The sequence below is a fragment of the Pseudoliparis swirei genome, chromosome 21 (genome assembly GCF_029220125.1).
Source record: "Pseudoliparis swirei isolate HS2019 ecotype Mariana Trench chromosome 21, NWPU_hadal_v1, whole genome shotgun sequence".
Taxonomy (NCBI): Eukaryota; Metazoa; Chordata; class Actinopteri; order Perciformes; family Liparidae; genus Pseudoliparis; species Pseudoliparis swirei.
This window is the reverse complement of record NC_079408.1, coordinates 13,599,938-13,627,437: the sequence shown is the minus strand read 5'-3', so window position 1 is coordinate 13,627,437 and position 27,500 is coordinate 13,599,938. Positions and strand designations below refer to the sequence as shown.

The following is a 27,500-nucleotide window of genomic DNA, read 5'->3' as shown; positions in this document are numbered from 1 at the left end:
CTGGCATTTTATTTAAACTAAGTGACTTTATATAATTTAACATGTTTCGGGATCCAACAGGGTTACACTTTGACCTGTTGGTGGGTATTTTTAATGTGCATCAGGCTTAATTTAAAGTATGGATGAATATATAAATGTTTTTTGTCACTTGTGATGTAGTGCTCCTCCCCCCCCCCCCCCCCCCATAGGTATCTAGGATGATTGGCAGGTTACACGGGTCATGAGACCTTCACTGACCTGAATAATCTTAACACCACTTACCAGTTAACATTACATGTCACTCAGAGCCTAGAGAGGAAGTTTATTTATAAAGAATCAATTCATAAAAGCTATCAATAAATACATTTTCTATTTGGTGCTGCACGTGAGGAGAAGTTTAAAGTTCTGATGCAGTACGTCACACGTCGGTGCTCTCGCGGTCTGCAGCTTCCCATTCGCTGCGGGAGCGGAGGTTGTGTTCCGGGGCCATGACTTGACCAATGGGGATGCGGTATGCTGCCAAACTGCCAGTCATCAGGGTGACTGTCAGAGTGGATGCCCAACTGCATGCTGGGAGACCGACCTAGAGGAGGAAAGGGAGATTTTAATGAATAAGAGAGAATAAGCTCTATACACGGAGAAATAATTAAAGAGTTTCACATTAATCTTCCTAACTATAGTGATAGACACGTTATAGTTAGTGTAGAGGGACTTTTATGTGAAAATGGTTTAATTGACTAATCTGAATTAAACATTCAATACCAGAAAGTCCCATGCAGTCTTAACCCTTTCAGCCCAGAGAGGAAAGTGTTTTGGTGCTTTAAGTATCTCACTATTGGGAGCTTGATATTGTTCTGCATACATAACATTATTAAATCTGGAGCTAATATTGAATCCTCCGAAGATTAAACCAGCAGGATATAAATGTTGGACAGTCTCAGTGCTTCATGGCCTGAGGTGTGTGTACTTACAGTTCCCAGCAGATTGCTCAGAGCGATGTCGGAGTATGCAGAGATGAAGGCTGCGTGAAGAGGAGAAGAAGTTAGGATCAATATACCCACGAGACAGGACTGAAAAAATTAATCTCATACTTGCAAACTTGTCACCTTTCGGTGAAATTCACCGTTTTGAAATCAAAATAGGTCATCCAAGTGAATCGTGTAGATCCGAAGAGTTTTTGTTTTGAGGTAGGGGGGGGGGGGGTTAACTGGCCGGCCGGCATTTATGAGATTGGAGTGGGACACGGAGAAAATGCGATGTGGTGATCTTCACAATAAAACTTCTTTGATGGGACGTGTCGAGTCTCGGCCAATCAGCGTTCAGATGTCTTCAGCGTTTGGTGGTTCAGGTTAGCTTGAATGTCAGTCCACTACATCTGCTGCTGTCACGCTGCACGGTGTAGCGATACTAACAAAGTACCGTAAGTTAAACACGATGTGATTGAGCATATTTTTTGTATCAATACTTCATTAAAAGAGCGATCAGAGCGCACGCGCTGCTCCGTGTCAAGCTGTCTGCACGCAATGCGCTGCGCAGCGCTCACAGCGAGTAGCGTCAAGTGGCGGAGCTTTTGAGACTTAAAGTCTTCAGCTTTAAAAAAAAGAAGAAAAAGATGATTCCAGAAGTGAAATGTTTCAGTTCTTTGTCTCCAATGCAGACAGTCTGTAAAGTTCTGTAACTACAGCTGCTCATCCTGATGAACTATGTATCATCTGGTCAGATTCTGACTAAAGGCCTCATAGTGTATAATCAATGCTATGATGGAACCATGTAGTTTCATTCATATCTGGCTGTATTAATAGTAATAATACTGCCATTTGTTAATTGTTGAAAAAGTTGGTAAAAAGTGAACCATACAGATGTTTTATTTATTACTATTATAGATAAATATACTAGTATCGTATTTATGGTATATTGTTTTTATGGTATTGTATCGAATTCTGGTATCATGATATTTATGGCAGGTATCGTATAGAAGTTATAATGTTAGTGACAGCCAGGAGAGGCAGAACAGACTCAAGGAACAGAGTCATGGCTCAGCAGAGCTCACGAGTCCTGGTTGTTCAGGCCAAAGAAAGGGAAGTTGGTTTATGAATGACTTTAACCATATGATATATAATGACAACGCATATTTTTTATTACTATCATTATATCATTAATAATATTTCTACTTTATACATTTTGTTGTAAAACTACCAAAGTTCAGCTAAAAATATTATTAGATTAATCAATTAGTTGCAAAAAATTGTTGATAATAATTTCACTTTAAATAATTAAAAAAACAATTTATGGTCCCAGCTTCTTAAATTTGAAGATGTGCTACTTTTCCATTGTTCCTAATTTGAATGATTTTTAAATAGTGTTATACTTGTGTTCGCCAGTAGGGGGCAGTAGCGGGTTTTTCCATGACTGGGGCTGTAATTCTTGTCTTAAACAAACAAGTTAGACCAGCGTAACACAGACAGTGACGCAGCTGTTGATGCGAGTCTCTTGGTGTTTACAGGTGAGAAACGTACATAAGCACCATATATATATTAATGTTATGTTCGCTCGCTTTTATATTTTGACAGTTATTAACTAGAAGTTAAAGTGAAGACAGTTAATTAAGGCTAGCGGATGTTAATCGCGCGCTAGCGTTTTAGCACCATTGTACAATGTACTGCTGGCCTGATAATTACATTGTTCCATGAAAGATTAGATAGTTACGAGTTGTGTCCCGTGACAGATATAAACAGTAGTATGCACACACATAAGTACATATATACATACACAACGTGGACATGCATATAAAGTTTAAACAGGTTTCCTGGTGGAAGTCACTTGTCCTTCGATCTCCGACCTTGTCCGTCACCATGGAAACGTTGTCACGTGACACTCTGGTTCTGTGACGTCGCAAGTCACAGAACCACGGAGTGACGTCACGGAGCACCGAACCAGAGTCTATATAGAAGTGATTTTCAGCAGGATTTCAGTCTGTGAATCTCACAGAAACCCCTCCACCCCTTCTCCATTCAGCCACTTCCCGGGGTGGGGGCCTCTGATGAGATATCACAGACAGGGTGGGTGGGAAGGTTTATTATAATATATTATTGGATAAAAGAGGAACAAAAGGAATTAATTTCTAAAATAATTTAGAAATTAAAAAAGTGCAAGTGCACACAATGCAGGAAGTTACTTGATTTGTAAAATAGTGTAACGTGGGACTTGTTAACCTGTGTGATTGTCGCTCAAGTGGGCCGTAGAGATTTCTCTGAATGGGCCTCGCTCCTATTCACACCTGGACCCATGCAAAATAAATATTACTGAATATTTCAAGGTGTGGCTGCCATATATATATATATATATATATATACACATCTATTATATTCTTATTAGAAGGGTTTGTGGGCACTGACTTAGTCAGAGCAGAGGACCCCCAGCCCGTTGTCACCTTTTTCACCCCTCATGAGTTTGCAGGTATGAATCTATTAAATCAAGATTTGAACTGATAACATGACTAATTAACCAATTACAACCATTTGGTGCAGAGAAACTGCCAAAGCACGTACATAAAAATATTAGCTTTCATGCATATTTCTCTTTTATTGTGAAAATAAAGATCTGAATGTTTTATGACGAGTTTCTTTGGGTCCACAGACAACAGCCATATCAATGCTGCTGCATTGAGTCTCGTGCTACTTTTATGCCTGTGATTGATTATGCTGATGTGTTATATATGCATGCATCTTCTCAATGTCTCCACTCCTTAGATACTGTACCATGGAGCATTGAGGTTCATAACTAATCTTAAGGCTCTGACTCATCATTGCTCCCTGTATGCGAGGGTTGGTTGGACTCCTCTGTCCATCCGGAGACAAAATCATTGGCATGTCCTTATTTATAAGGCTATTCTCCACGTACTTCCATCGTATCTTTGTACGCTAATTCATCTGTAAAACCCTGGAAGCTACCATCTTCGCTCTGTGACCTCTGCTCAAGGCCTCCTCTTGCTCTCCGTCCCTCACGTCCGTTTGGAAATGGGAAAAAGAGGTTTTAAGTTTGCTGCTCCTGCGGCTTGGAATTTGCTGCAGACTGACCTGGGTCTCGGGGAACCGGTCTCTTTAGGTGTTTTTAAAAATCCATTGAAAGTTTTGCTCCTGTGTAAGCTGGGTTGTGTTGACTTGAGTCTTAGTTTTGATTTTATTTCATGCTGTCATTTAAAAAAAAATATTGTCTGTCACTGTTTTATGTTATATTGTCTGAAACTTTGTGGACCTGCTACTGTTTTGGCCAGGACACTCTTGTAAAGGAGATTTTTAATCTCAATGAGGCATTTCCTGGTTAAATAAATTTCAAATAAAAAATAAATAAAAAATGTGTGTGACACACGTCACCTAAAAGAGACATGGGTATTTAAATTAAATATATTGACGTGGTTTAAGTTAAAAATGAATATTTAAGGCTAAAAAGAGTTTGTAGGCTTTTAAATAAGTGTTTTCTTTTGTTTGAGAACAATTTTAGTTTAATATGGTCTGCATGTGTGATCTGCGTTATGAAAGAGTTCCAGCACCACGGACAGAGACGATGTGAAACCGGCTTTAGTTTCAGCACCAACGAAACATGAAGCAGTGAGTTGTTTATGAAGAAAAAAGATTTGGCTTCACTGCACTGTTCATTTTTATATTCCTGGAAGTGTTATTTATAGTAAGTAAGATTAACTCATCTAAATAAAAATACCTGGATTAAATTTTTTTTTTTCATTTGGTTCTTGTGTGTTCAAAATGCTTGTCTCATTTTAAAAGATTGCTGTTTTGCAAATGTGTGACAACTATATTGTTCAACGTGTCATAAATAACTTCACACACATCCTGAGTGAGATGCAGGTTCTGTGTTTTGCTTAAAAACAGAAGAATAATTAAGAGGGATAAACATGTTCTGATAGTTCTGTGTTGACAAGGGACAAACCAATTCAGGCTTTTGTTATTGGCTGATCCCAAAACAATGGACACATTACATATTATTTTTAATAAAAGCCCTGTGGTTTACACCCCTTGTACTTCAATTCCTCATCGTTTTAAGCAACATCATGAATATCGTCATGAAGCACAATAGACTGTTGTGTGTGTGTGTGTGTGTGTGTCACCGCTGGCGATGGCGAAGAGGTGTGTCCTCCAGCTGTAGGTGAAGAAGAGTTCTCCAATAGCCATGCAGCCCAGAGCGCCATTGAACCCCGAGAGGCCTGAGTACAGGGAGTCATGACGCACCGCCACGGAGAGACCTGGCACACACACAGACACACACACACACACACAGGCACACACACACACACACACAGGCACACACACACACACAGACACACACAGGCACACACACACACACACACACACACACACACACACACACAGACACACACACAGACACACACACACAGACACACACACACAGACACACACACACACACAGGCACAGACACACACACACAGACACACACAGGCACAGACACACACACACGTAGACACACAGACAGACACGCACACACACACGTACACACACAGACACACACAGACACGCACACACATGTAGACACACACACAGACACACACACACAGACACACACACACACACAGGCACAGACACACACACACACAGGCACAGACACACACACAGACACAGACACACACAGATACACACACAAACACACACAGACACGCACACACACGTAGACACACACACAGACACACACACACATACAGAGTGAGAGTTAAACCTTTACAAATCTAATTAGAAAAAAACAATGAGTTCCTGCTATTCAAAGTCTGTGGTTGCGGTCTAATCACACACACACACACACACACACACACACACACACACACACACACACACACACAGAACGATTCATACTTCATTATCACAATGACATTTGTGTTAGACAGTGATTTACAGTGAGATTGTTTATGGAAACACACGCGTAGATTGTTACGGTCTACATGAAACCAACTGTTCAGTTTCAATGAGCAGACGCCTCAGGGTGACACCAAATGGATTCAGCATATCCGATAAAAAAACACACACACACACACACACATTAGAAGATTTGATTATTTGAAAGGGACATTTCTTCTGTTAATTTAAGATTGACGTATCATTAAATATGTAAATAGACATGTGCACTTTACACACACACACACACACTGTCTAGTGTCTAGTCCATCCCTATGGGGCAGTGGCGTTTCATTCAAACTATACGTGACATCATTTAACACGTGTCAGGACCTGAAGTTATTACAACATAATGTTCCACCTTGTGACCTGTTGTAAGTTTAAACAGCGTGTTGAATGTGGACCAGTGGCTGTACCAGAATCCTCCACATGGGGGCGCTAGACACACACTGGTGTCTGGTGGCCTTGAGATACAATTGTAATTCCCATGCACTGTCCCCTAATAAGGACATGTTGACTGTCCCTCTGCTACACCATCTCTCAACAGAACTGCTGTTTACAGGATATGATGCTCTACTGAGGAGGAGCTGGGATCAGATTCATCTGCTTTGTCTTTCCTCTTTAGGAAAAGGCTGTTCGGCCAGTCGTCATGTGACCGGCGAGTCGGGCTGGGTACAGGAAGTGCTGACAAAGGCCCACGAAATGACAGATGCTTTTTGTTTAGTCTACTACTGTAAAAAGAAAAGGAGTCATGGTGGAGAAGACCAATCACACTGGAATACGGACATTTTAAAGTTGAATAACAATTACCTTCTCATTGTATAAAGTGTTTTGTTCTTGCATCAAACAACTTGAGTAGCCTATCAATGTTTTATTTGGGTCTCGTTGAACAGCAGGTCAATGTCTCACCACCCCGTGAAGCTGAAGCCTTACGCAGATCGCACGGGGGGCACGCTGACCCAAATAAAGCTGAGCGAGGCCAGAAGCGTTGCCCTTTGTCTTTCAAAGCGACCGCGAGGGACAAGAACGATGTCATCGGAGAGGGCGGGGCCACGGCGTTCATCTGCAAAGGCCAGTGGGGTCAGCAGTGTGCCGTGTGACCTCTGACCCCACCCAACAGCGACGTCACGGTGAACTGACGCCACACTTTCCATTCATGTCACCGTGTGAATCTGAATTAACCTTTTTAAAACGCCGACGTCACACAATAACACAAGATAACCGATCCACCTTTTTTTCTATGCGCATTTACAATTTGTGCTTTAAAAAAAGTAGAAAAACAAAACATGAGAAACACCATATTATATAATAGCTTCCTGTACAACACTACAACACAGCCTCTCAGAGGAGTTGGTGCAACAGGTCATTTCTCGCACTTTAGTAATTTTCTTTAGTGTAGGAGTGTATGTATTGCTTTGTTTCAACCGTACAGGTGCAGCTTAATTAACTCTAACCCTGTGTAGTTGAAATCAGTAATAATTTGTATTTTTTAGGCGTTTCTTGTTGCAAACCAAACTAGATGTAAAGACATTGCATCGGTGCTGCGGCCCGCCCAGAGGAAAGAAATGAGCTGGATCCAGTCCATATGTTCGTGTGATCATGACTCAGACAGCAACGTATGTTTACTTTCTAAGTTAGAGCGACATCATGAAATATTACTGAACTGACTGCAGAAGAGTGAACACCAGTAACTCTTTGCTTTGTTTTATTCACGAAGCTGAATCTGCTCCTGGGCCCGTGGGAAGGAGTCGTCCTCCACTAAACCCCCCGGAGTGGAAGTTAAACCCCAAACTACACACGACTTATTCACCGACACGTAAATGCTAAATGATCTTTCCCTCATCAGGTGGCATCGCGGGGGTCTGCAGCTCAGCAGTCTGGTTCTGCATCCCTCTGACCACGCCCAGTGTCGCCTCCTCTCGCCGTCTCTCCGGGCTCCTCTGACTCCTCGCTCCATCTTTTTTCCTCTGTTTACTTGTTTGGCCTTTTCTGCCGCCTGCCTTTTAAAAACCCTGCAGCTCTCCCTCTGCACTCGCCTCCTCTCCTTTATTCCACGCGTCATCTTCTTCCTCTCCATCTTCACCGTTTCCCCATTGTTTCTCGATGCCAGTTCCCTTCCCTCGGTCCCTTCTTCGCTTCCTTTGTTACACCCTCGCACTCTGCTCCCCCCTCCTGCTTCCTGCCCACATAGGGGTGTCATAAAAGACTAATGGCTACGTGGGAGGGAGGCCCCGGAGAATAATACAAATACTGTACCGTTTTTCTAATATGTGTGTGTGTGTGAGTGTGTGTGTGTGAGTGAATCACTCCCAGTGTAATATTGTCTATGCTAATAGAATGAGTCACAGAGCTCTAATCATATCAAATCTAATATCTCCTCTCCTCTTCTCCAGTTGCAATAGGTGGGAATGACAAACTGAAATGAGCTGAACACAATGCATTGTTCTCCAGCGTTGACTTTGCATGTTCTCTTTATTCTGCATCTCTCATCCTGTCATTGCTTTCTACGTGGACTCACTTGTTCTCTTCATCCAGATATCAGATGTTCTATAGGGCCTATTTCTATAATCCTCTTCCTCCGTGAAAACCTTATTTAGCTTTCCTGTATAGATGCTAGTGGCTCTTTGAGGATGTGTTAGGGCACAGTGGTGTTTACAGGGTAATGGTTACCATGGTCACCATCTAAGTTCAGTGTGTTATCATGCTAACATTTGATAATTAGTAATGTACTTTTTTGTCCTAGAATTACAAAAATACAGTTATCGAAATTGAAGAAAAGCAAAAGTATTTGCTAATTCGTTAACATAAAATACAGCTGAGGCTGATATGCTAAAATAAATTAAACCAATAAAACATTTGTTGTGTGCTACAATATCATGTTGAATTACAACATTGCCATATAGTACAGATAATAAATATACACCCTAGAAATATATAACGTCTTCCTGAGAACGGGGTGACGGGATGTCACCCCAGGGATGCAGATGTGAGATTTCTATAATTATTCTCCAATAACACGAAGACAGCTGGAGGATGTGGTCTCCATAAAGCCCCTGAACTCCCGCTCTGGAAACCCCTTATGGGAATAGTTTACGCCCCACTGCTTTGTGGCATCTCTCAACATGGCCTCTCACAGTCTTCTCACAGATGAAGAAGCAGCGTTACGAAGCTGATTACTCATGGAGAAGGTTTCCCCTCTCTGAACATCTGCTGTCCGGATGCCTCTGGTCTCTCACCTCGGCTTCATCCTCGAAGATAAACGCTAAACTAATGAAAAAGATAGAGACGGATGAGACGGCGACGAGAGCAACGGCAATTTGAAAAGCTATCCCGACGACGGTAAACGGAAAACAACGATCCCGATGGGGAAGATAATGACGAGTAATGAAGATAACGATGATGACCGCGGTAACAGAGATAATGATCGTGATGACTGATTGTGCGTGGAGGACCATGAACACACCATGCATAGAGTGCAGAGTGACACCTGCACATTTATTCCTATTGGAGATGTCACACATGAATGGTTTCATCAATAAAAAGTGTAATATGTTCATCATTTTAACAGGAACATCATATTGTAGTTTCATATGTTATTTTGTAGTTTTTTGGACAACTATGGGATACAAAGGTGCAGAGGGATACGCTGATGATCAGGCGTTGGCTACAACAACAATACTTGAGGATGAAGGGTTAATCCAGAATAGAGACTTAATGTAACGTGTCATTGTTCCTTGGAATTTGTTTGAAAAGAGAGAAGAAAAAAATGGCTGACTTTTGAAGATCAATGAAATTAATTTGGGCAAAAAATAGCTCGGAGGAAAATAAGCAAGAAAAACTAATGGAGCGTGAAAAAGGGAAGGAAGAGAGAATGACCTCATTATGGCATTAAAATGTCGGCTGAGTGCCTGTTTCCCATTGTTATTGCTATTGCTGTTGTTGTTGTTGTTCCCATCAGGGTTGCCTTCAAAATCTCATTACAGTCTCATCTCTTTGATGCCTTTCTTGACTCACTGGTGTTTTCATTGCAGCAGTGTATGTGTGTGTGTGTGTGTGTGTGTGTGTGTGTGTGTTTGTGCTACTGTTCGCCATGTGTCCACACCACCGTTTTGTGAAAGTATGCTGTATGTATGAGCTCACTCCCACTCAGTATGACTCATAGCTACCTACACACACACACACACACACACACACACACATTTTTAAAGGGACATTTCTTCTGTTATGTGAATTTAAGATGGACATATACCTATGTGCACTTTAGAGAGAAACACACACACACAGACAGACAGACAGACAGACACACACACAATGACAGACACAAACACACACACACACAGAGTCAGAATTAAACCTCTACAAATCTAATTACAACTAAATAATGAGTCACTGCTGTTGTTGTCTGTGGTTGTATTTCAGGACGCCATATTATTGTCCTTTCAGCTGCAGATGGAAGCGGGGGGGGGGGGGGGGTCCTATAGAATTGTCATTCTCTCTCCCTGAATAGAGTCCCAGGGAGGTAGATGTACACGCAGCCACAGGAGTGTGTGTTGGTTCATGATCGTGGTTACCAGTGCTCGGCTATTTGCAGGCGGCCTCTCACAGTTTCATATTTATTTATTTGAGCTGAAGAAGATGTGTGGGGCCAATAGACACTACAGATGTGTGGGGCCCATGGACACTGACTCACCGGCCAATGTTCCCACTGCGGATCCCAGCAGAGCGTGGGCGACCAGCAGGGGAGAGTAGAGCAGGACAGCACCGAGGATGAGCAGCGAGGGGCCCAGGGCCTCGCAGGCGAAGATCTGACCCACACCGAGAAGGATGCCTCGCGTAACCTGGGCAACAGAGAGAAGATAACAGGAGGATTACACAATAAAGCATATTGTTAATGATTATAAAGCATGTAAAAAAATAAAAAATAAAAGTATGAACCTTGAAATGAACATTATATGTCCCCTTTAAAACACACACACACACACACACACTCACAAACACACTCACACACACAGCATTCCTAACATTAAAGCATGTAAAAAATATAAAAAATGAAAGTATGAACCTTGAAATGAGCAATATATGTCCCCTTTAAAACACACACACAAACACACACACACACACAAACACACACATGCAGCATTCCTAATATTAAAGCATGTAAAAAAAATAAAAAATAAAAGTATGAACCTTGAAATGAGCATTATGTCCCTTTTGAAACACACACACACACACACACACACACACAGCATTCCTAACATTCAGTCATGTGAAAAGAGTTTCCATGGCAACGGGATGGGTGCACCTGCCTGTAGCAGATATTTTTACAAGTCATAAGTCATAAATGGTGTTTAATTATATCACACACTCTTTGTGCGTGCGCTTCTGTGTGTGAACGCACACGCGTGTGTATGCAGACGTGTGTGTGCGCACACGTGTGCGTACGCCTGTGTGTTTGTGTGCAGAAAGATTCAAAACGCTGTTGTGGTCGTGCAGGCGGAGCGCCCTTCAGAGAAGAGTGAAAGCTGAAGACATTAAATATAAATAGGACCTACGTCACCCCCATCTCTGAGAGTACCAGAGGAAAGGAGGAGGACCGAAGGAAAGAGGAAAGGAAAGGAGGAGGACAGAAGGAAAGAGGGAAGGAAAGGAGGAGGACAGAAGGAAAGAGGAAAAAGAAATGGTTGGAGGAAAAGAAAGGAGATGGGCACATGGAAAAAAAAATGAGATGGGTGGAGGAAAAGAAAAGAGGAGGACAGAATGAAAGAGGAAAATAAGATGGGTGCAGAAAAAGAAAGGAGGACAAAAGGAAAGAGGAAAAGGAGATGGGTGGAGGAAAATAAAGGAGGAGGGAAGAAGGAAAAAGGAAAAGGAGATGGGTGGAGGAAAATAAAGGAGGACAGAAGGAAAGAGAAAGAGGAGATGAGTGGAGGAAAAGAAAGGAGGAGGACAGAAGGAAAGAAGAAAGTGAGATGGGTGGAGGAAGAGAAAGGAGGAGAGCAATTGAAAATGGTCTGAAAGAGGAACAATATAAATAGAGGAGGTTGTTTGCCATTTATTGTAAAAACAATTGTGTTTTGTTGTCCTTGATGTGCTTGCGAGCCTTTTACTGTCCATTTTCAATGATGAAGGAAGAGAGGAAAGGAGGAAGAGAAACACAGAAAGTGTGAGACGGAGGAAGGATGATGGCAGAACAGAGACGGAGAGAAGAGAAGCAGGAAAAGATGGAGAGCGTCAGAGACATGGTGAGGAGCAAAGGACGGCGTCTATAGGGAGAGAGACGGAGCGGAAGAGAAGAAGAGGAAGACTCTCTTCACAGGAGGGAAACAGGAAGTGATGCTCTGCCACGCCGCGAACCGAGTGTGGGAACATCTCGACAGCAGAGAGGAGACGCTTATTTAATCTGTCAGAGAACTTCAGTTAGCAGATCCCAGAGTTCAGGAACACACTCACACACTCTCACACTCACACACTCACACACACACACACACACACACACTCATCTTCTAAAGCAGGGGGGGGGGGGCAGGTGCTCAAACCAAAAAGAAGGACACCATCGCCAAAATGATTGATCTATTGATCACTGTAACTTAAAGTTAGCAATTAATTGGTTGTTACGCAACACCTGAAACAAAATGACATGTTTTCTCTTAACAATAAAAAAAAAAGATTTACAAAATGATAGGAGCGAGAAATGCCATATAATAAATACGCGAGGAGGAGGAGGAGGAAGAGGGGAGTGGGGGGAGGGGGTGGCCTTGTGAGCGCCGCGGAGCATGTCGGGGTGAATTTCTCACAAGAACACTTCTTCTTCCTCCTCCTCCTACTCCTTCTTCTTCTTCTTCTTCTTCCTCCTCTCCTGCTCTTCCTCTTCCTCCTCCTCCTCCTTCTTCTTCTTCTTCTTCTTCTTCTCCTCCTCTACCACTTCCTCCTCCTCTTTCTTCTTCTCCTCCTCCTTGTTGTTGTTGTTCTTCCTCCTCCTTCTTCTCCCTCCTTCTTCTTCTTCCTCCTTTTGCAATTACAATTTATTTACATCTACAAAATGATAGGAGCGAAAAATTCCATATAATAAACGTGTGAGGAGGAGGAGGAGGAGGAGGAGGGGGGGGATTGATGACAGAGGGAGTCATATTTTTATTCTTAAATACTTATTAATGAACAAAAAGTGTGGCTGCAGCAGAAAGGGCCCTTTTCTCTTCCCGGGCCAAAGGCCACCACTAGGGGCCACCTTTTAGCACTAGGGGTCCATCTGTGCACGAGCCTGGAAGCAGCCAATGGGTCGTCTCCATCTTCAGTGCTGCGTATTGGACTCATACAATGTGGTACTTTGTGCTGCTAACATACAAAATATGAGCGGTGAAGATATTTATTATATAGAGTGTGTCATAAGTGTGTATAGTAATACACATGTGGAGGCTATATTGTCGTCAACACACACACACGCTAACGAGTCCTCTTCGAGTCCAGTCATCACATGTTTTATTAAGATGGAGCCGATCTGGATCCCATAATCTCTTCTGTCTGGCTCTCAGCAGCTTGTGAGCGTCGGCATTTATTTTTTGCCAAAGTCTGGCGAGAAGCAGTTCACGGTGGCGGCGGTGCATTTCAATCGGGCGGATCGAAGGCCATCTATTTTCTGACAGCTTGCATTTTTTAATCAAGGTGACTTTCAGCCGCCGACATCCAGGATTTTAGGTTTTATTGATAGTTTTCTGCAGCAGGCCTTACGGTTTTATTGCGATTTTTTTTCTCCTACTCTGGCTTTACAAAAAGGGAAAAGCAGCTATAAAATCCACCTGTGCAACGCATTATATTGTTATATTGTTGAATATTGTTCACGAACGCGGACACTTTATCTTGAATGCAGCTCCACGATGGGGTTCAATCATTAATAATTGTTAATTAAAACAGTTTTGGGCTGATTATAATCCCAGAACTGGAGCTCCAGCAGTAACTGTTGCTTAGTAACAGGTGAGTCATAGGCCGGCTGGTCTTATGCATGTTTGTCTCTGGTCAGTTACTTGATGCTCCGGCAGACACGCGGAGGATAACCGACCCCATGAGACCTGATGAGACCTGATGAGACCCGATAAGACAAAAAGAGACCTGATGAGACCCAATGAGACCTGATGAGACACAAAGAGACCTGATGAGACCCGATGAGACCCGATCAGACCAAATGAGACCTGATGAGACCCGATGAGACACAAAGAGACCTGATGAGACCAAATGAGACCTGATGAGACACAAAGAGACCTGATGAGACTCGATGAGACCCAATGAGACCCAATGAGACCCGATCAGACCAAATGAGACCTGATGAGACCCGATGAGACACAAAGAGACCTGATGAGACCAAATGAGACCTGATGAGACACAAAGAGACCTGATGAGACTCGATGAGACCCGATGAGACCCGATCAGACCCAATGAGACCCAATGAGACCCGATGAAACCCATCCCAGTTATTACTTCACTGAGCCCTCTTTAATAAATTAATTTGTGAAGTGTGTGGATTCTCATCCTCATGTTTGTTTCAGTTTGTTTTCTTGTATACAACCGAATGGAAAGTGTAATGGCTTATTGTAAAACTCAGTAGAGTGAAGTCTTTTCGGTACGTTTTCTGGACTTGGCTGGGTTATGGAAAAAGAAAGAAAAATAATCCTTGTGTTTTACCAAGATCTGAGAGACAATCACGATTTGAGAGTCTGCTCTTTAATGTTTCCATGACTTCAAAAACCTCAACATATGCACAAAACATTTCAGTAAAATAGAAATGGGGTCGCCTCACCTCTACCGCCATGAGCTCGGTGCCGTTGTGCTCCGGCAGCCCCGGAGGCGTCGTCAGGTAGTGCGGGAAGTAAGGATTGTCTGGGCCCGTACACAGGAGGTAGAGGAGGATGAGGATGTTGAAGGGGAATACGGCGACAGGCAAGTCCCAGCGGTCCAACAGCGGGGAGAGACCAGTGTACAGAAAGATACTGGGGACATAAAGGGGGGGGGGGGGGTGATGATCATTTCAAGAGCCTTTCCAGAATGGCGTCACCGTTGCAATCCATTTCTTTCACACTGCCCTCACCTGGATGGCCTGCTGAGAGGAGGGTCACAGGTATATTTCAATATTAGCATCAGTCTGCAGACGTGTGTAAAAGGTCAAAACAATTGCGAACTGATTGACATCAGAACGAGTGTCTTTGGTTCCCATGGAGACCGGATGGATTTTCTAATGATTCTTACAGGAAAACCAGCACACAATGTGATTATTCTATTACATAATGTTACATTTATTTGAATCGAAATAGGACTTTCGCTGGCAAATACTGTACTAAAAAGTATTTAAATTAGTTTATTGGTTCATTGTTTTTCATATAAAGTGTTAAAAAAAAGAATCTTGAAAATATCCATTAGATTTACTCAATAAATGCAAATAACAGTTCAACCGCCAAGATATTTAATTTGTGACATGTAAAATAGTATACTATAAAATCCTGACATTCCTTTTTTACAATAATCTGTGTGTAAACAATATGTTGGACTGAGATACACACTTAGCTTTTGGAGAGAAAATACGTTAGATTAAATAAAACTTATTGGAGCTCAGACATTTTCTCCTCAAAATTAAAATCATTGTTCCTGCAAATGATTTGTTACAGTGAATAAACTTCAAAGACCGAGAGAGGAGCTTCAGGTGAACACTGGTGCATGGTCACATTATCCTGATGCACACACACCCACCAACACAAGGTATCCTCCCGCTCCACACATTTCAACAATAAAACGTTTTCTTTCCTCTTTAATTCAACTAATCATAAAACATGCCACATTTAAATAATATTTGGTTGGTTGGTCTGTCTCCATACGACGCAGCAAACTTGTCTTTTAGCCTTTAAACGCTGTTGTGCAACATTAATTACCAGATGATGTCACCGTGTATCAGGTGAGACTCAGTAGGATTATTACTCAGTTATACCGGTCCATATACTCATATAAATATATATATATTGTCTTTTTGCGCAGGTTTTTCGTGTCGGTGTTCATGTCCTGACGCTCTGAACCAATGAGCTGCCAGTATCACATCCAGATGTTTCAGAGCCATGAGACCAGTGATGTGACTGGCAGAGATATTCAGGTGTGGCGTATATGACTAGGATGAGGAAGGAGGCCACTCAAAAAGATCATCAGCTATGCAGAAGCCCAATTCTCCTTTAAAATAACAATATAATTCACAGATATAATATCTTACCATAGAACGGACCCCAAGCAGACCGGCAGCAGCAGCCACCAGTACCAGTCTCCTGCAGAGCTGAACACGCCCATCAGCAGAGACACCAACATGCCGTTAAAGCCATGGAGGCCTCCTGACACCTCAGCACTACACACACACACACACACACACACACACACACACACATTTAATTAAATTAAATTAATTAATTAATTTGAACAGGGAGCGTACACATCAATCAACCCAGGGGTAAACGTGTCAGTCTTAGCTATAAGGATACATTTTAACCGTCGTCCCTGTCGCCAGATATTACAAGCCTTCACTAATTGAGAAAATGTTTATCACAAGAACATCATAAAAAAGTAATAAACATACAGGTTACGATCAAATATAGGCCTCATCATAAAATCATTAAAAAAATAACAATAAAATGAAAAAAACATCATAAAAAGCACACAAAGAGATAAAGATTCACTTTTCATCATCATAATTACATAGACAGTGATTTACAGTGAGATTGATTTCAAGGTGGAAACACACAGGAGCGTAGATTGTTACGGGTCCACACGGCACAAACTGTTCAGATTCAATGAGCAGACGATGGGTGACACCAAATGGATTCAGCATATCCGATTTAAAACACACACACACACACATTAGAAGCACCACACCCAAAAATATGTTGAATAATAGCAGATTATACTGCGCGTGGCATAGAGTCAATATTGGGCCATTAGGTGAAATAAGGATTGTGAGGCAGTGGGGGTGAGTGAACACATCAGTCATGGAGCTGCTCGTAAACTTTAAGTAGAAACTTTAGTCGTAAGGTGGTGCAAATTAAACGATAGGCTTGTGTTACGGGGGTTTGATTATTTAAAAGGGACATTTCTTCTGTTGTGTGAATTTCAGATGGACATATCATTAAATATGTGCATTTTTAGAGCTTCTATGCCGTGTGTGTGCGAGTGTGTGTTTCAGTCCACCTGTCTTGCCCCGTGATGACAGCTGTTAGCGTGGAGGCCAGTACACCCAGAGTTCCCAGCAGGCCCTGCCAGGGGGAAGCCCAGCACAGAGTGGCCAGGATGAGAGCCCCGCTCAGCGGGTTGTTGGCGAAGATCACCCTGGACACCCCTCTCAGGCCCCACTCCGCCAGCTGCAGCACAAACGGCATCTCTGAAGACACAGAAAGAAAACATCTGACACATTTTTGACAGCATGCACCCCCAACCCCCAGTTTTGTATATTTGTTATTCCCAATTTAAAGGCAACGTGCAGCAAACAACATGTTTTCTCTTTATGGCCATACAGGGTTTTTACTCAAGAACCAAGATGGGAATTTTAATGATTAGGTTTCATCTCGGAGGAAGAGTGAAACAGGATTCAGTGTGATGATCAAATCTGCATTATTTAACGGCATAAGTGTTCCAGAGTGTTGGGCAACTCGGTATTTTTGTGGAACTAAATCACATTATGAGAAGATTAAAATGAATAAAACATGTTGGGATGCAGCCGTGTACTGCGAGAGTTTTCCTACCCTGCATGAACTTATCCAAGTGCTCCATGTCCCCGGTGCACAGCAGCAGGCCGCCTGTCACACGCCACCACCGGCTGGAGCTCCTCCTGCCGCCCTCCTCCACCTCCACCTTGGTATCCATCCACATCCCCACAGATGCTAAAAAAAAGGGAATAAATACGTCGTAGTGATGTTGGAAAAAAAACCTTTCCGCTTTTCCTTCGTCGCTCCTCTTTAGTTCCCTTGTTGCTTCTCACTCCCCTTCCTCCTCAGTCATGCCTCCATTGCCTTCCCTTCCTCTCCCTCTTTCCCGAGTGAGGTTGAAGGGGATGACTAATAAACTAGCGGGCCGGCTAACGTATTCACTCCGATGTGTTCCGCTCGCGCCGCAGAAGGACAAAGTCCAACACCGACCGGTCCAGGACGAGAACACCAGTGACCCCCATTGCTCCTCCTCCCCCCCTCATGTCCACTTCCCCTCTGTCTTCTCCTTCCCGTTCCTCATTGTGACATCTCTTCCCCCCCCCCATTGTTTGTCCACTCAAGCTAATCATCCACCTTTTTATTGCAGCAGGACACATGGATGTTTCATCCTTCTGCCTCGTTGTGACACCTCAAGTGTGTTGAGAAAGGTGAACGATGTCACCCGGACACCGCTGCTGCTCGGCCTTCTTTGAGAGAGGAACAGCGTCGACGCCAGATTCCTCTCTCGCGTCCGAGAGGCACTTAGTTCGACATCGACTTGACTTTGCGTACTTTGTTTACGCCGTGAAAACCGAGGAGCACTCGGAGTTCAGCAGAACTCGACATGTTGTGCATACCTGAGTCTCACATCACTCAACCAACGGCCCCAAATAGCAGAGCAATGCTTTTTGGTCAACACACAAAAAAAGGAGACTTCCAGCAGATGTGTGTGTATCCGTGTGTGTGTGTGTGCATATGGCGGTGCACATCCATTAGTAGACTCAAAGGGCAACAACAGCACGCCAGAGAGATTCTTCTCTCTCCGTCTGAGGCGGTGCAGCGGGGGATGCAACAGCCTTGTTTGTGCAGGTGGAAACTGCTCTGCCATCGACAGCACAGCCCATCTCTCCCTCTCCCTCTCTCTCTCTCTCTCTCTGCTTCCTACGTCTCTCTCGCATCGTTCATTTGCTTCAATAAACACATCCGCCCTCCCTCCGCCTGTCTCTGCTGCTCGGCTCATTCCATCAATCAGACTGTGAAGCTCTGCGGGCTGTTGTTAGAGAGAGAGAGGCAGGCGAACGCCGGGAGATTACACTCTGACCCGCGGATGTGTCGGTTGTGTTAAGTGGAAACATATAGACGCCACGCACGCACACACACGCACGCACACACACACACACACACACACACACACACACACACACACACACACACACACACACACACACACACAGCATCAAGGTCCTGTAGCTGCAGTACATTTTCTGTATGTTCACTATTCACGGTGTGTGTGTGTGTGTGTGTGTGTGCAACATAATATTCTGTACGCTCAACACATGCTTACTTTATACTCCACAGATATCTGCACCACTCAATCAACAGGCGGTTAATTTACAATAATTACCACGTATTGATCTGTACCGCATGTCGAAGCTTCGATCGCAGTTCTCAAACACAGTTTTGAGTGTGTTGTCATATTTTATAACGTCAACACCCGAAAAGAATGTGGAAAGTGTTTTTGTTGTGGTCGTTGTAAATATAATGTATGGTGTTGTTAGATCTCTGCTCGACAGCCTCGTTGGGACAGATGTGTGCGTTCTTTGGTGTCGGTCAGGTGGGAGAGACCTTTGACCTCAGTGGAAACTTTGATCTTCATCCACTTTTTAATTTACATTGCTCAGAATCAGAATCAGAAACATTTATTTGCTTTGTTTGTTAGACACACGAAGAATTTGACTTGGCGGCTGGTGTGTAGCTGGTGTGTAGCTGGCGTGTAGCTCGTGTGTAGCTGGTGTGTAGCTAGTGTGTAGCTGGTGTGTAGCTCGTGTGTAGCTGGTGTGTAGCTAGTGTGTAGCTGGTGTGTAGCTGGTGTGTAGCTGGTGTGTAGCTGGTGTGTAGCTGGTGTGTAGCTGGTGTGTAGCTGGTGTGTAGCTGGTGTGTAGCTGGCATGTAGCTTGTGTGTAGCTGGTGTGTAGCTGGTGTGTAGCTGGTGTGTAGCTGGCATGTAGCTTGTGTGTAGCTGGTGTGTAGTTGGCATGTAGCTTGTGTGTAGCTTGTGTGTAGCTTGTGTGTAGCTAGTGTGTAGTTGGCATGTAGCTTGTGTGTAGCTGGTGTGTAGCTGGCATGTAGCTTGTGTGTAGCTGGTGTGTAGCTGGTGTGTAGCTGGTGTGTAGCTGGCATGTAGCTTGTGTGTAGCTGGTGTGTAGCTGGTGTGTAGCTGGCATGTAGCTTGTGTGTAGCTGGTGTGTAGCTGGCATGTAGTTGGTGTGTAGCTGGTGTGTAGCTTGTGTGTAGCTGGTGTGTAGCTAGTGTGTAGTTGGCATGTAGCTTGTGTGTAGCTGGTGTGTAGCTGGCATGTAGCTTGTGTGTAGCTGGTGTGTAGCTGGTGTGTAGTTGGCATGTAGCTGGTGTGTAGCTGGTGTGTAGCTGGTGTGTAGCTAGTGTGTAGCTGGCATGTAGCTGGTGTGTAGCTGGTGTGTAGCTGGTGTGTAGCTGGCATGTAGCTCGTGTGTAGCTGTTGTGTAGCTTGTGTGTAGTTGGTGTGTAGCTGGCATGTAGCTGGTGTGTAGCTGGTGTGTAGCTGGTGTGTAGTTGGTGTGTAGCTGGTGTGTAGCTGGTGTGTAGCTGGTGTGTAGCTGGTGTGTAGCTGGTGTGTAGCTGGTGTGTAGTTGGTGTGTAGCTGGTGTGTAGCTGGTGTGTAGCTGGTGTGTAGCTAGTGTGTAGCTGGTGTGTAGCTGGTGTGTAGCTGGTGTGTAGCTGGTGTGTAGCTGGTGTGTAGCTAGTGTGTAGCTGGTGTGTAGCTGGTGTGTAGCTGGTGTGTAGCTTGTGTGTAGCTGGTGTGTAGCTGGTGTGTAGCTGGTGTGTAGCTGGTGTGTAGCTGGTGTGTAGCTGGTGTGTAGCTGGTGTGTAGCTGGTGTGTAGCTGGTGTGTAGCTAGTGTGTAGCTGGTGTGTAGCTGGTGTGTAGCTGGTGTGTAGCTGGTGTGTAGCTGGTGTGTAGCTGGTGTGTAGCTGGTGTGTACATTAGACAGACAAAGAAACAACAACAATCAAGAGTCAACTTCGTGCAATAATTTAAACCTTACATTTCCAAAGGTATGAGATAAAGTGCACACACAGAGCAGCGCTGTGGACGGGCCTGTAAGTGTGTGTGTGTTAAAGTGACATGTACAATTATAGATGTTAGATGTGAAGTCTGCTCTGGAGTTATTGTTAATGTTTGGACCACAGGAGTGGGAAACAATCCTTTGCAGCCACGGTAATCGACAAATAGTACAGCACTAATTATATTAGTGTGCCTAAAGTTCATCTGCAGCTGGGCATAAATACCAGATTTAAACACAATGAATAGACGTGCAAAAAAATGAGAAGCTACCCCGCTTTTGAATGTTAATTATGAATTTGAATTAAATTCAATTGAGAGACGACAGAGACTCCCCTGAAGGGTCTTAGAGGTACGTTGATTCATTCCACATTATCTTTCTGCATCAGTTTACGATGTTCAGTCTGAGTTATATTGGGCATACGTGGTTAAAAATAAAGCAATCTACCAAATAGCACGAGTGTCACGCTGACACAGAAGTACCAGCTGCTCCTCAGGACTTCAAAATAGTTAAATAAAACCTGTGAAGAATCTGGATCAGTTCACAGAAACTCTGAAAAAAGCCGCTATAAAGAATCCAATCTGAACAGCAAATGAGGCGCGAGGTTCTCGATGATAACGTGTGAATTTACAGCCCAGCTGGAGTTCAAGATGCAGTCGTCACACCGCGCATCGAGGTACTTATCAACAGCGTTTTCCCAGAAGGCCAGACTAAAAGGCTACTCATCTACACACATTTTAACATTTTCCTTGATGAGTAATGAGTTACAAAAAGTCCACGAGGACGGTCGGGATGCCAGAGAGAAGCAAACATGAACCACTGGGATGTGAGGGAGGACAAAGGTTTACTGTGTTACCTGTAGAAGAAGGTGCATTTAACGTGTCAATGTGTTCATGTTTGAGTTGCCAGGTGACTTTTACTATGTACACTACCGTTCAAAAGTTTGGGGTCACTTAGAAATGTCTTTATTTTTCAAAGAAAAGCACTGTTTTTTCAATAAAGATAACATGAATCAAAAATACACACGATACATTGTTAATGTGGTAAATGACTATTCTAGGTGGAAACGACTGGTTTCTAATGAAATATCTCCATAGGGGTATAGAGGCCCATTTCCAGCAACTATCACTCCAGTGTTCTAATGGTACATTGTGTTTGCTAATCGCCTTAGAAGACTAATGTCTGATTAGAAAACCCTTGTGCAATTATGTTAGCACAGCTGAAAACAGTTATGCTGGTGATATAAGCTATACAACTGGCCTTCCTTTGAGCTTGAAGTTTGAAGAACAAAATTAATACTTCAAATATTAATCATTATTTCTCACCTTGTCAATGTCTTGACTATATTTTCTATTCAATTTTCAATTCATTTGATAAATAAAAGTGAGTTTTCATGGAAGACACGAAATTGTCAGGATGACCCCAAACTTTTGAACGGTAGTGTATATAAATATACTGTATATACAGGACTGTCTCAGAAAATTAGAATATTGTGATGAAGTTCTTTATTTTCTGTAATGCAATTTAAAAAACAAAAATGTCATGCAGCATTCTGGATTCATTACAAATCAACTGAAATATTGCAGCCTTTTATTCTTTTAATATTGCTGATTATGGCTTACAGCTTAAGAAAACTCTAAAATCCTATCTCATAAAATTTTAATATTTCCTCAGACCAAGTAAAAAAAAAGATTTATAACAGCTGAGTGTTTGTCAAGGCTCAGGAAACCCTTGCAGGTGTTTCGAGTTAATTAGACAATTCAAGTGATTTGTTTAATACCCTACTAGTATACTTTTTCATGATATTCTAATATTTAGAGATAGGATATTTGAGTTTTCTTAAGCTGTAAGCCATAATCAGCAATATTAAAAGAATAAAAGGCTTGCAATATTTCAGTTGATTTGTAATGAATCCAGAATGCATGACATTTTTGTTTTTTTAATTGCATTGCAGAAAATAAAGAACTTCATCACAATATTCTAATTTTCTGAGACAGTCCTGTATCTGAGTGGAAGATAATTGTCTCCTTTCCCTTTTATTAAGTCATAACAAAAGATTACGACCCTTTCAGTGCACGTCTCCTTATTTAAAGCAACTGTCATGCTGACAGTGATGTCACCGAATCTCAAATCAATGAGGTGAAAAGTTGTGAAACATTACGCAATTACCCACACAGTTTTCCTTTGAGTTTTAAAGGCAGTTTAACGATCTGCGAGTCTCGTGCAGCGCGAACACCGTGTGTTAGATTTGGGTCACTTAGCGTGCCGTCCAGTAAGGGTAGATGCAACTCTGCTAGGTAACAAAAAAAGCTAAAGTTATCCGTCGCCGATCATGAGGTGATCTTTAATTAGCTTACTGCAGCTGTTTCGGCCGCCCTCGACCACCTTTATTTAAGTGTAGCTTATTTTATTTTTTATTATACATAACATCTCGACTTTTCTTTTCTAATTAAAACTATATATATATATATATATATATAAAACTGTTTTGTCATAAGGGGCTAGACAATGACAGTGTGTTTGTTTAAGCACATGAACAGAATATTAAATCACACCCACGGTTAAAATAGCGCCATCTCCTGGGTTGACGAGTCTATTGTCCTTTGTTTTGACGGACATTTTTCGTAAATAAAAAAAATTATAATTAAAAACTGAAATTCAGTAGTCTACTATAATAACGGTGGCACCAACCCTGGTTGTTGAAGCACCTTGTTCATGACCTCAGTGGGATGTATAGTGGGCTCTGCTCCTCTCTACCTCCATCTGCCTGATGGATCATGGAGGTCTGGATCGTGGTCCATGACTACTACCAACTATTCATACACTCTGTCAAATTCATTGATTGTGTTGTTACTGTGTTTTGATTCCTTCTGGTCACATTACATCTATTGCATCTGTCCATCCTGGAGAGGGATCCTCCTCTGTTGCTCTCCTGAAGGTTTCTTCCCTTTTTTCCCCCTGAAGGGTTATTTGGGAGTTTTTCCTGATCCGATGTGAGGTTCAGGGACAGGGATGTCTAAGTGTACAGATTGTAAAGCACTCTGAGACAAATTTCTAATTTGTAAAAATGGGCTATACAAATAAACTGAATTGAAATTGAATTGAATTTGAAGTTCATTGTTCTGGAAGAAAAACAAAAATCTTCACCCCAAGCCACAAGGACCTCCTCACATGCCTCCAAGGTGGTCTCCTTTTATTTTCTTTTTCTCACTCATACATACAAACGTACTGATATCCTCATTGCATGTGCCTGCATGCATGCGTGTGTGGTAATAAAGGATCTCCTGCGTGGCACAGTCAACACTTTGCAGTAGAAGAACTCAGTATTGTTCGATGCAGTAAATAAATCCGGGTTGAGCGGTTATTAGGAGTGTTTTAAATGAAGCCTTTCCTCACTCTCTTCATGTGTGCCCCTTGTTTGTCGAAACAAAAACAAAAACCCGCATCCAATTAAATTGATATACGGCTCCGGAGGAAGCAGAGAACATGGAGGCTGTGAGTGACTCACTGCCTGGACCCACGGAGATCATCATCCTGCTGTGTGTTGTGCACACAGTGTGACTGCATCCAGCAGGCGTGCACTTGTTTAACCACGGAGACACCGGGGATGATGGGATGATGGGAAGCTTTTTTTTCTCCAAATGTAGATACATTTTTCGGGGGCGATGCATCCCCCTTCCTGGCTAATTGCATGCCACTCGTTAACCTGCCATCCCGGGGTTTGTGCAGTTGAATGAGTAGCCTGACTGATCCACTGATGGCTCCTAAATATCTGAAGCCTGACCGGTGTATTAATCCATCCATGTTACTGTCTGTACTGTTGAAGTAAAGCAAATTATTTCTTCTCTCTATCAATTTTATCTTTCGGATCTATAATATTCAGACAGAGATGAGCTCGCCGTGCCCCCCTAGTGTCCTGTCGTTATGCTAAAATAAGCTAACTGGGGGGCGGCTTTAGCTCAGTGGGGTAAGAGGGCCGTCCTTCAACCGCAAGGTCGTGGGTTTAGCTGCAAGTCAAGTGTCCTTGAGCAAGGCACTGAACCCCAGTTGCTTCCGGCGCCACTGCAGCCCACTGCTCCTTAATAACTAAGGATGGGTTAAATGCAGAGAACTAATTTCCCCTTAGGGATTAATAAAAGTGTATATTTAAAAAAAAAAAAATTTAACTGGCTAACTCTGAGCACGCATCAACACAAATTCACCAAAATGTCACGACTAATCCTCAAAAAGAGCCTCTCACCCAGTCATCTTCATCACATCTCGTTTAAAATCAAAGCTCGTCAATCTTTGTATTTGACGTGTTTAATCTGTTTCTGTGCAAAGAAGAAAATCCATCCCAAGTGTTTGCTTTTTTAAAATCAATTTGCAGCCACTTTAGCGCCGTTGTTATAGTAGATAAACGGCCTTAAAGCTTATAAAAATAAATGATAAGAAACATGGAAATACATAAAGCCGAAGATGACTCAGAGAAATAATCAACCACTCGGTTGGGGCTAAAATCTCATTTCTGCAGCAACGTTCACATCAACTTAACGATCCAATTCACTCCCCAAAGTTAAAGTAACAGCAGCCAAATTAAACTCCACGATTCGAAAATAATTTACCCTAAAGTGCTCTTAACTATTGAGCGATCATTGCTCCTGCAGCGTTGATGCTAAAACAGCGTTGAATCATAAATGTGGACTATAATGTCAATTAATGGAGTCAGAATTGTTCTCTTAAGGGGGGCAGGTATCCTGGTGGTCCTCCCTTTACCGTCGTTTCCATCTCTTTGAACGTGTCCTTGAACATGACACCAGTCCAAGATACCGTGACCTCGCCGGTGAAACTCACACATGTTTGATGCTCTGTCGAATTCACCACATGGTTGAGTTTGACAAACACACTTTACAACCTTTATTTTAGGTTATCACTTCACTTCTTTAGCTTTCTCTTATTTTTTTTCACTTCAAGTTGCTTTTATTTGTTTTTTTTGTCAGTGCACAGCCTGAACAATGTTATTAGATTATATTATATTAGATTAGATATTCCTTTATTCGTCCCACAGTGGGGACATTTCAGGATCACAGCAGTGGGTGCACATTAGAGCGTTAATAAAAGATACAAACAAAACACAATAATAATACTAAAATACTAAATATACAGAGGAAGCACAATATATACACAAGGCAGTGACCAAAGTGAATTTATAGTGTCCAGGAAAATAAAGTGCCGAGTGTGCCAAGATCTCCAGCGATCTACTGCAGCTATTTAATCTCTATTGAAAGAATAGACTCGACAGACCGGTGGTTTGATGTGTTAATCCTTGAAATAACTCAATACAACATGTGCTGCACTGTCTTTGCTGTGAGGAATAGTTTATGATTCATTAAAACAATATCTAGACATTTTTTCAAGCTTTTCAAGGCTTAAAGCCTCAATATGAAGTCTTTGATCTTAAAAAAGATGTCTTTTTGTCTCAAGTGTATCTCCGTTGATTGATCTCAGGCTGTGAAAACAGACGTTTTGGGTGAAAGCTTTGGGAGTTTGGGATGCTTTCCCCCAAAAGGCCGCGTGTGTTATCTTCCTCTGAGCTGCTGCCGATAAATTAAGCTGAAAGGAAATAAATAAATCATCTGTTGCCCAGCCGGAGAGAAAAAACAAACAAAACAGACCATGCGGACTGTCATAATTACAGATGTAAAAAGGTTTTGTTTTTTTAATCATGAGGTAAAGATATTTATCAAACTTCATGGAGGTTTAAGATGTTCCATAGAGTTTGTTCAATGTCATCCGACTCCAGATATGAATGAAAGGCAGAAGAGTGTTTAGAGCAGTTCACACCTGCCCGTGTGGCTCGTATTTGGTTACATTGTCATAAATTAAAAAAGAAAAGATAATTGTTATAATAAACATTCTGTAGTTTTTGCATGTTACTTTTATAGCTTAAATTTTTTCAGAAGGGACGAAGGCCCCCAGTCATCTTCACATTATCAAATCTGTCTCTCTTTGAAAAAGGTTTGGACACCGCTGATTTAGACAATGTCTCATGTCCTCATATAACACTGTCCCTATACACCATGTGAGGCAACTACACACGCACACACACATACACACACACACACACACAGTCGAGTTATAGAATGTTGATTCTGAATATCTAATGTCCTCATATAAAACTGTCCCTATACACCATGTGAGGCAACTACACACACACACACACACAGTAGAGTTATAGAATGTTGATTATGAATATCTAATGTCCTCATATAACACTGTCCCTATACACCATATGAGGCGACTACACACACACACACACACACACAATTCTGAATATCTAATGTCCTCATATAAAACTGTCCCTATACACCATATGAGGCGACTACACACACACACACACACACACACACAGTAGAGTTATAGAATGTTGATTCTGAATATCTAATGTCCTCATATAAAACTGTCCCTATACACCATGTGAGGCAACTACACACACACACACACACACACACACACACACACACACACACACACACACACACACACACACACACACACACACAATTCTGAATATCTAATGTCCTCATATAAAACTCTCCCAAT

The 27,500-nt window shown here is 42.5% G+C and overlaps 1 protein-coding gene across 1 annotated transcript; it reads right to left on the bottom strand.

Moving 5' to 3' along the window:
- Positions 1–289: 289 nt before the first annotated feature.
- si:dkey-183c6.7 (urea transporter 2) lies at positions 290–17,781 on the bottom strand. Its single transcript, XM_056443308.1, has 8 exons — positions 17,655–17,781; positions 17,104–17,293; positions 16,139–16,267; positions 14,687–14,876; positions 10,589–10,736; positions 5,102–5,236; positions 951–1,000; positions 290–562 (listed from the first exon to the last, which is right to left on the bottom strand). The coding sequence occupies exons 1-8, from the start codon at positions 17,779–17,781 to the stop codon at positions 398–400; spliced, it is 1,134 nt and encodes a 377-aa protein (XP_056299283.1). The 3' UTR covers positions 290–397.
- Positions 17,782–27,500: the final 9,719 nt, after the last annotated feature.

Excerpts from the sequence above, each read along its gene's own strand:
- si:dkey-183c6.7 (XM_056443308.1), bottom strand. The coding sequence starts at position 17,781 with ATGTGGATGGATACCAAGGTGGAGGTGGAGGAGGGCGGCAGGAGGAGC. Across the intron at positions 17,294-17,654 it reads CTTGGATAAGTTCATGCAGG|AGATGCCGTTTGTGCTGCAG; the intron begins GTAGGAAAACTC and ends CTGTGTCTTCAG. Across the intron at positions 5,237-10,588 it reads CGCAGTGGGAACATTGGCCG|GTCTCTCCGTGGCGGTGCGT; the intron begins GTGAGTCAGTGT and ends TGTGTGTGCCAG.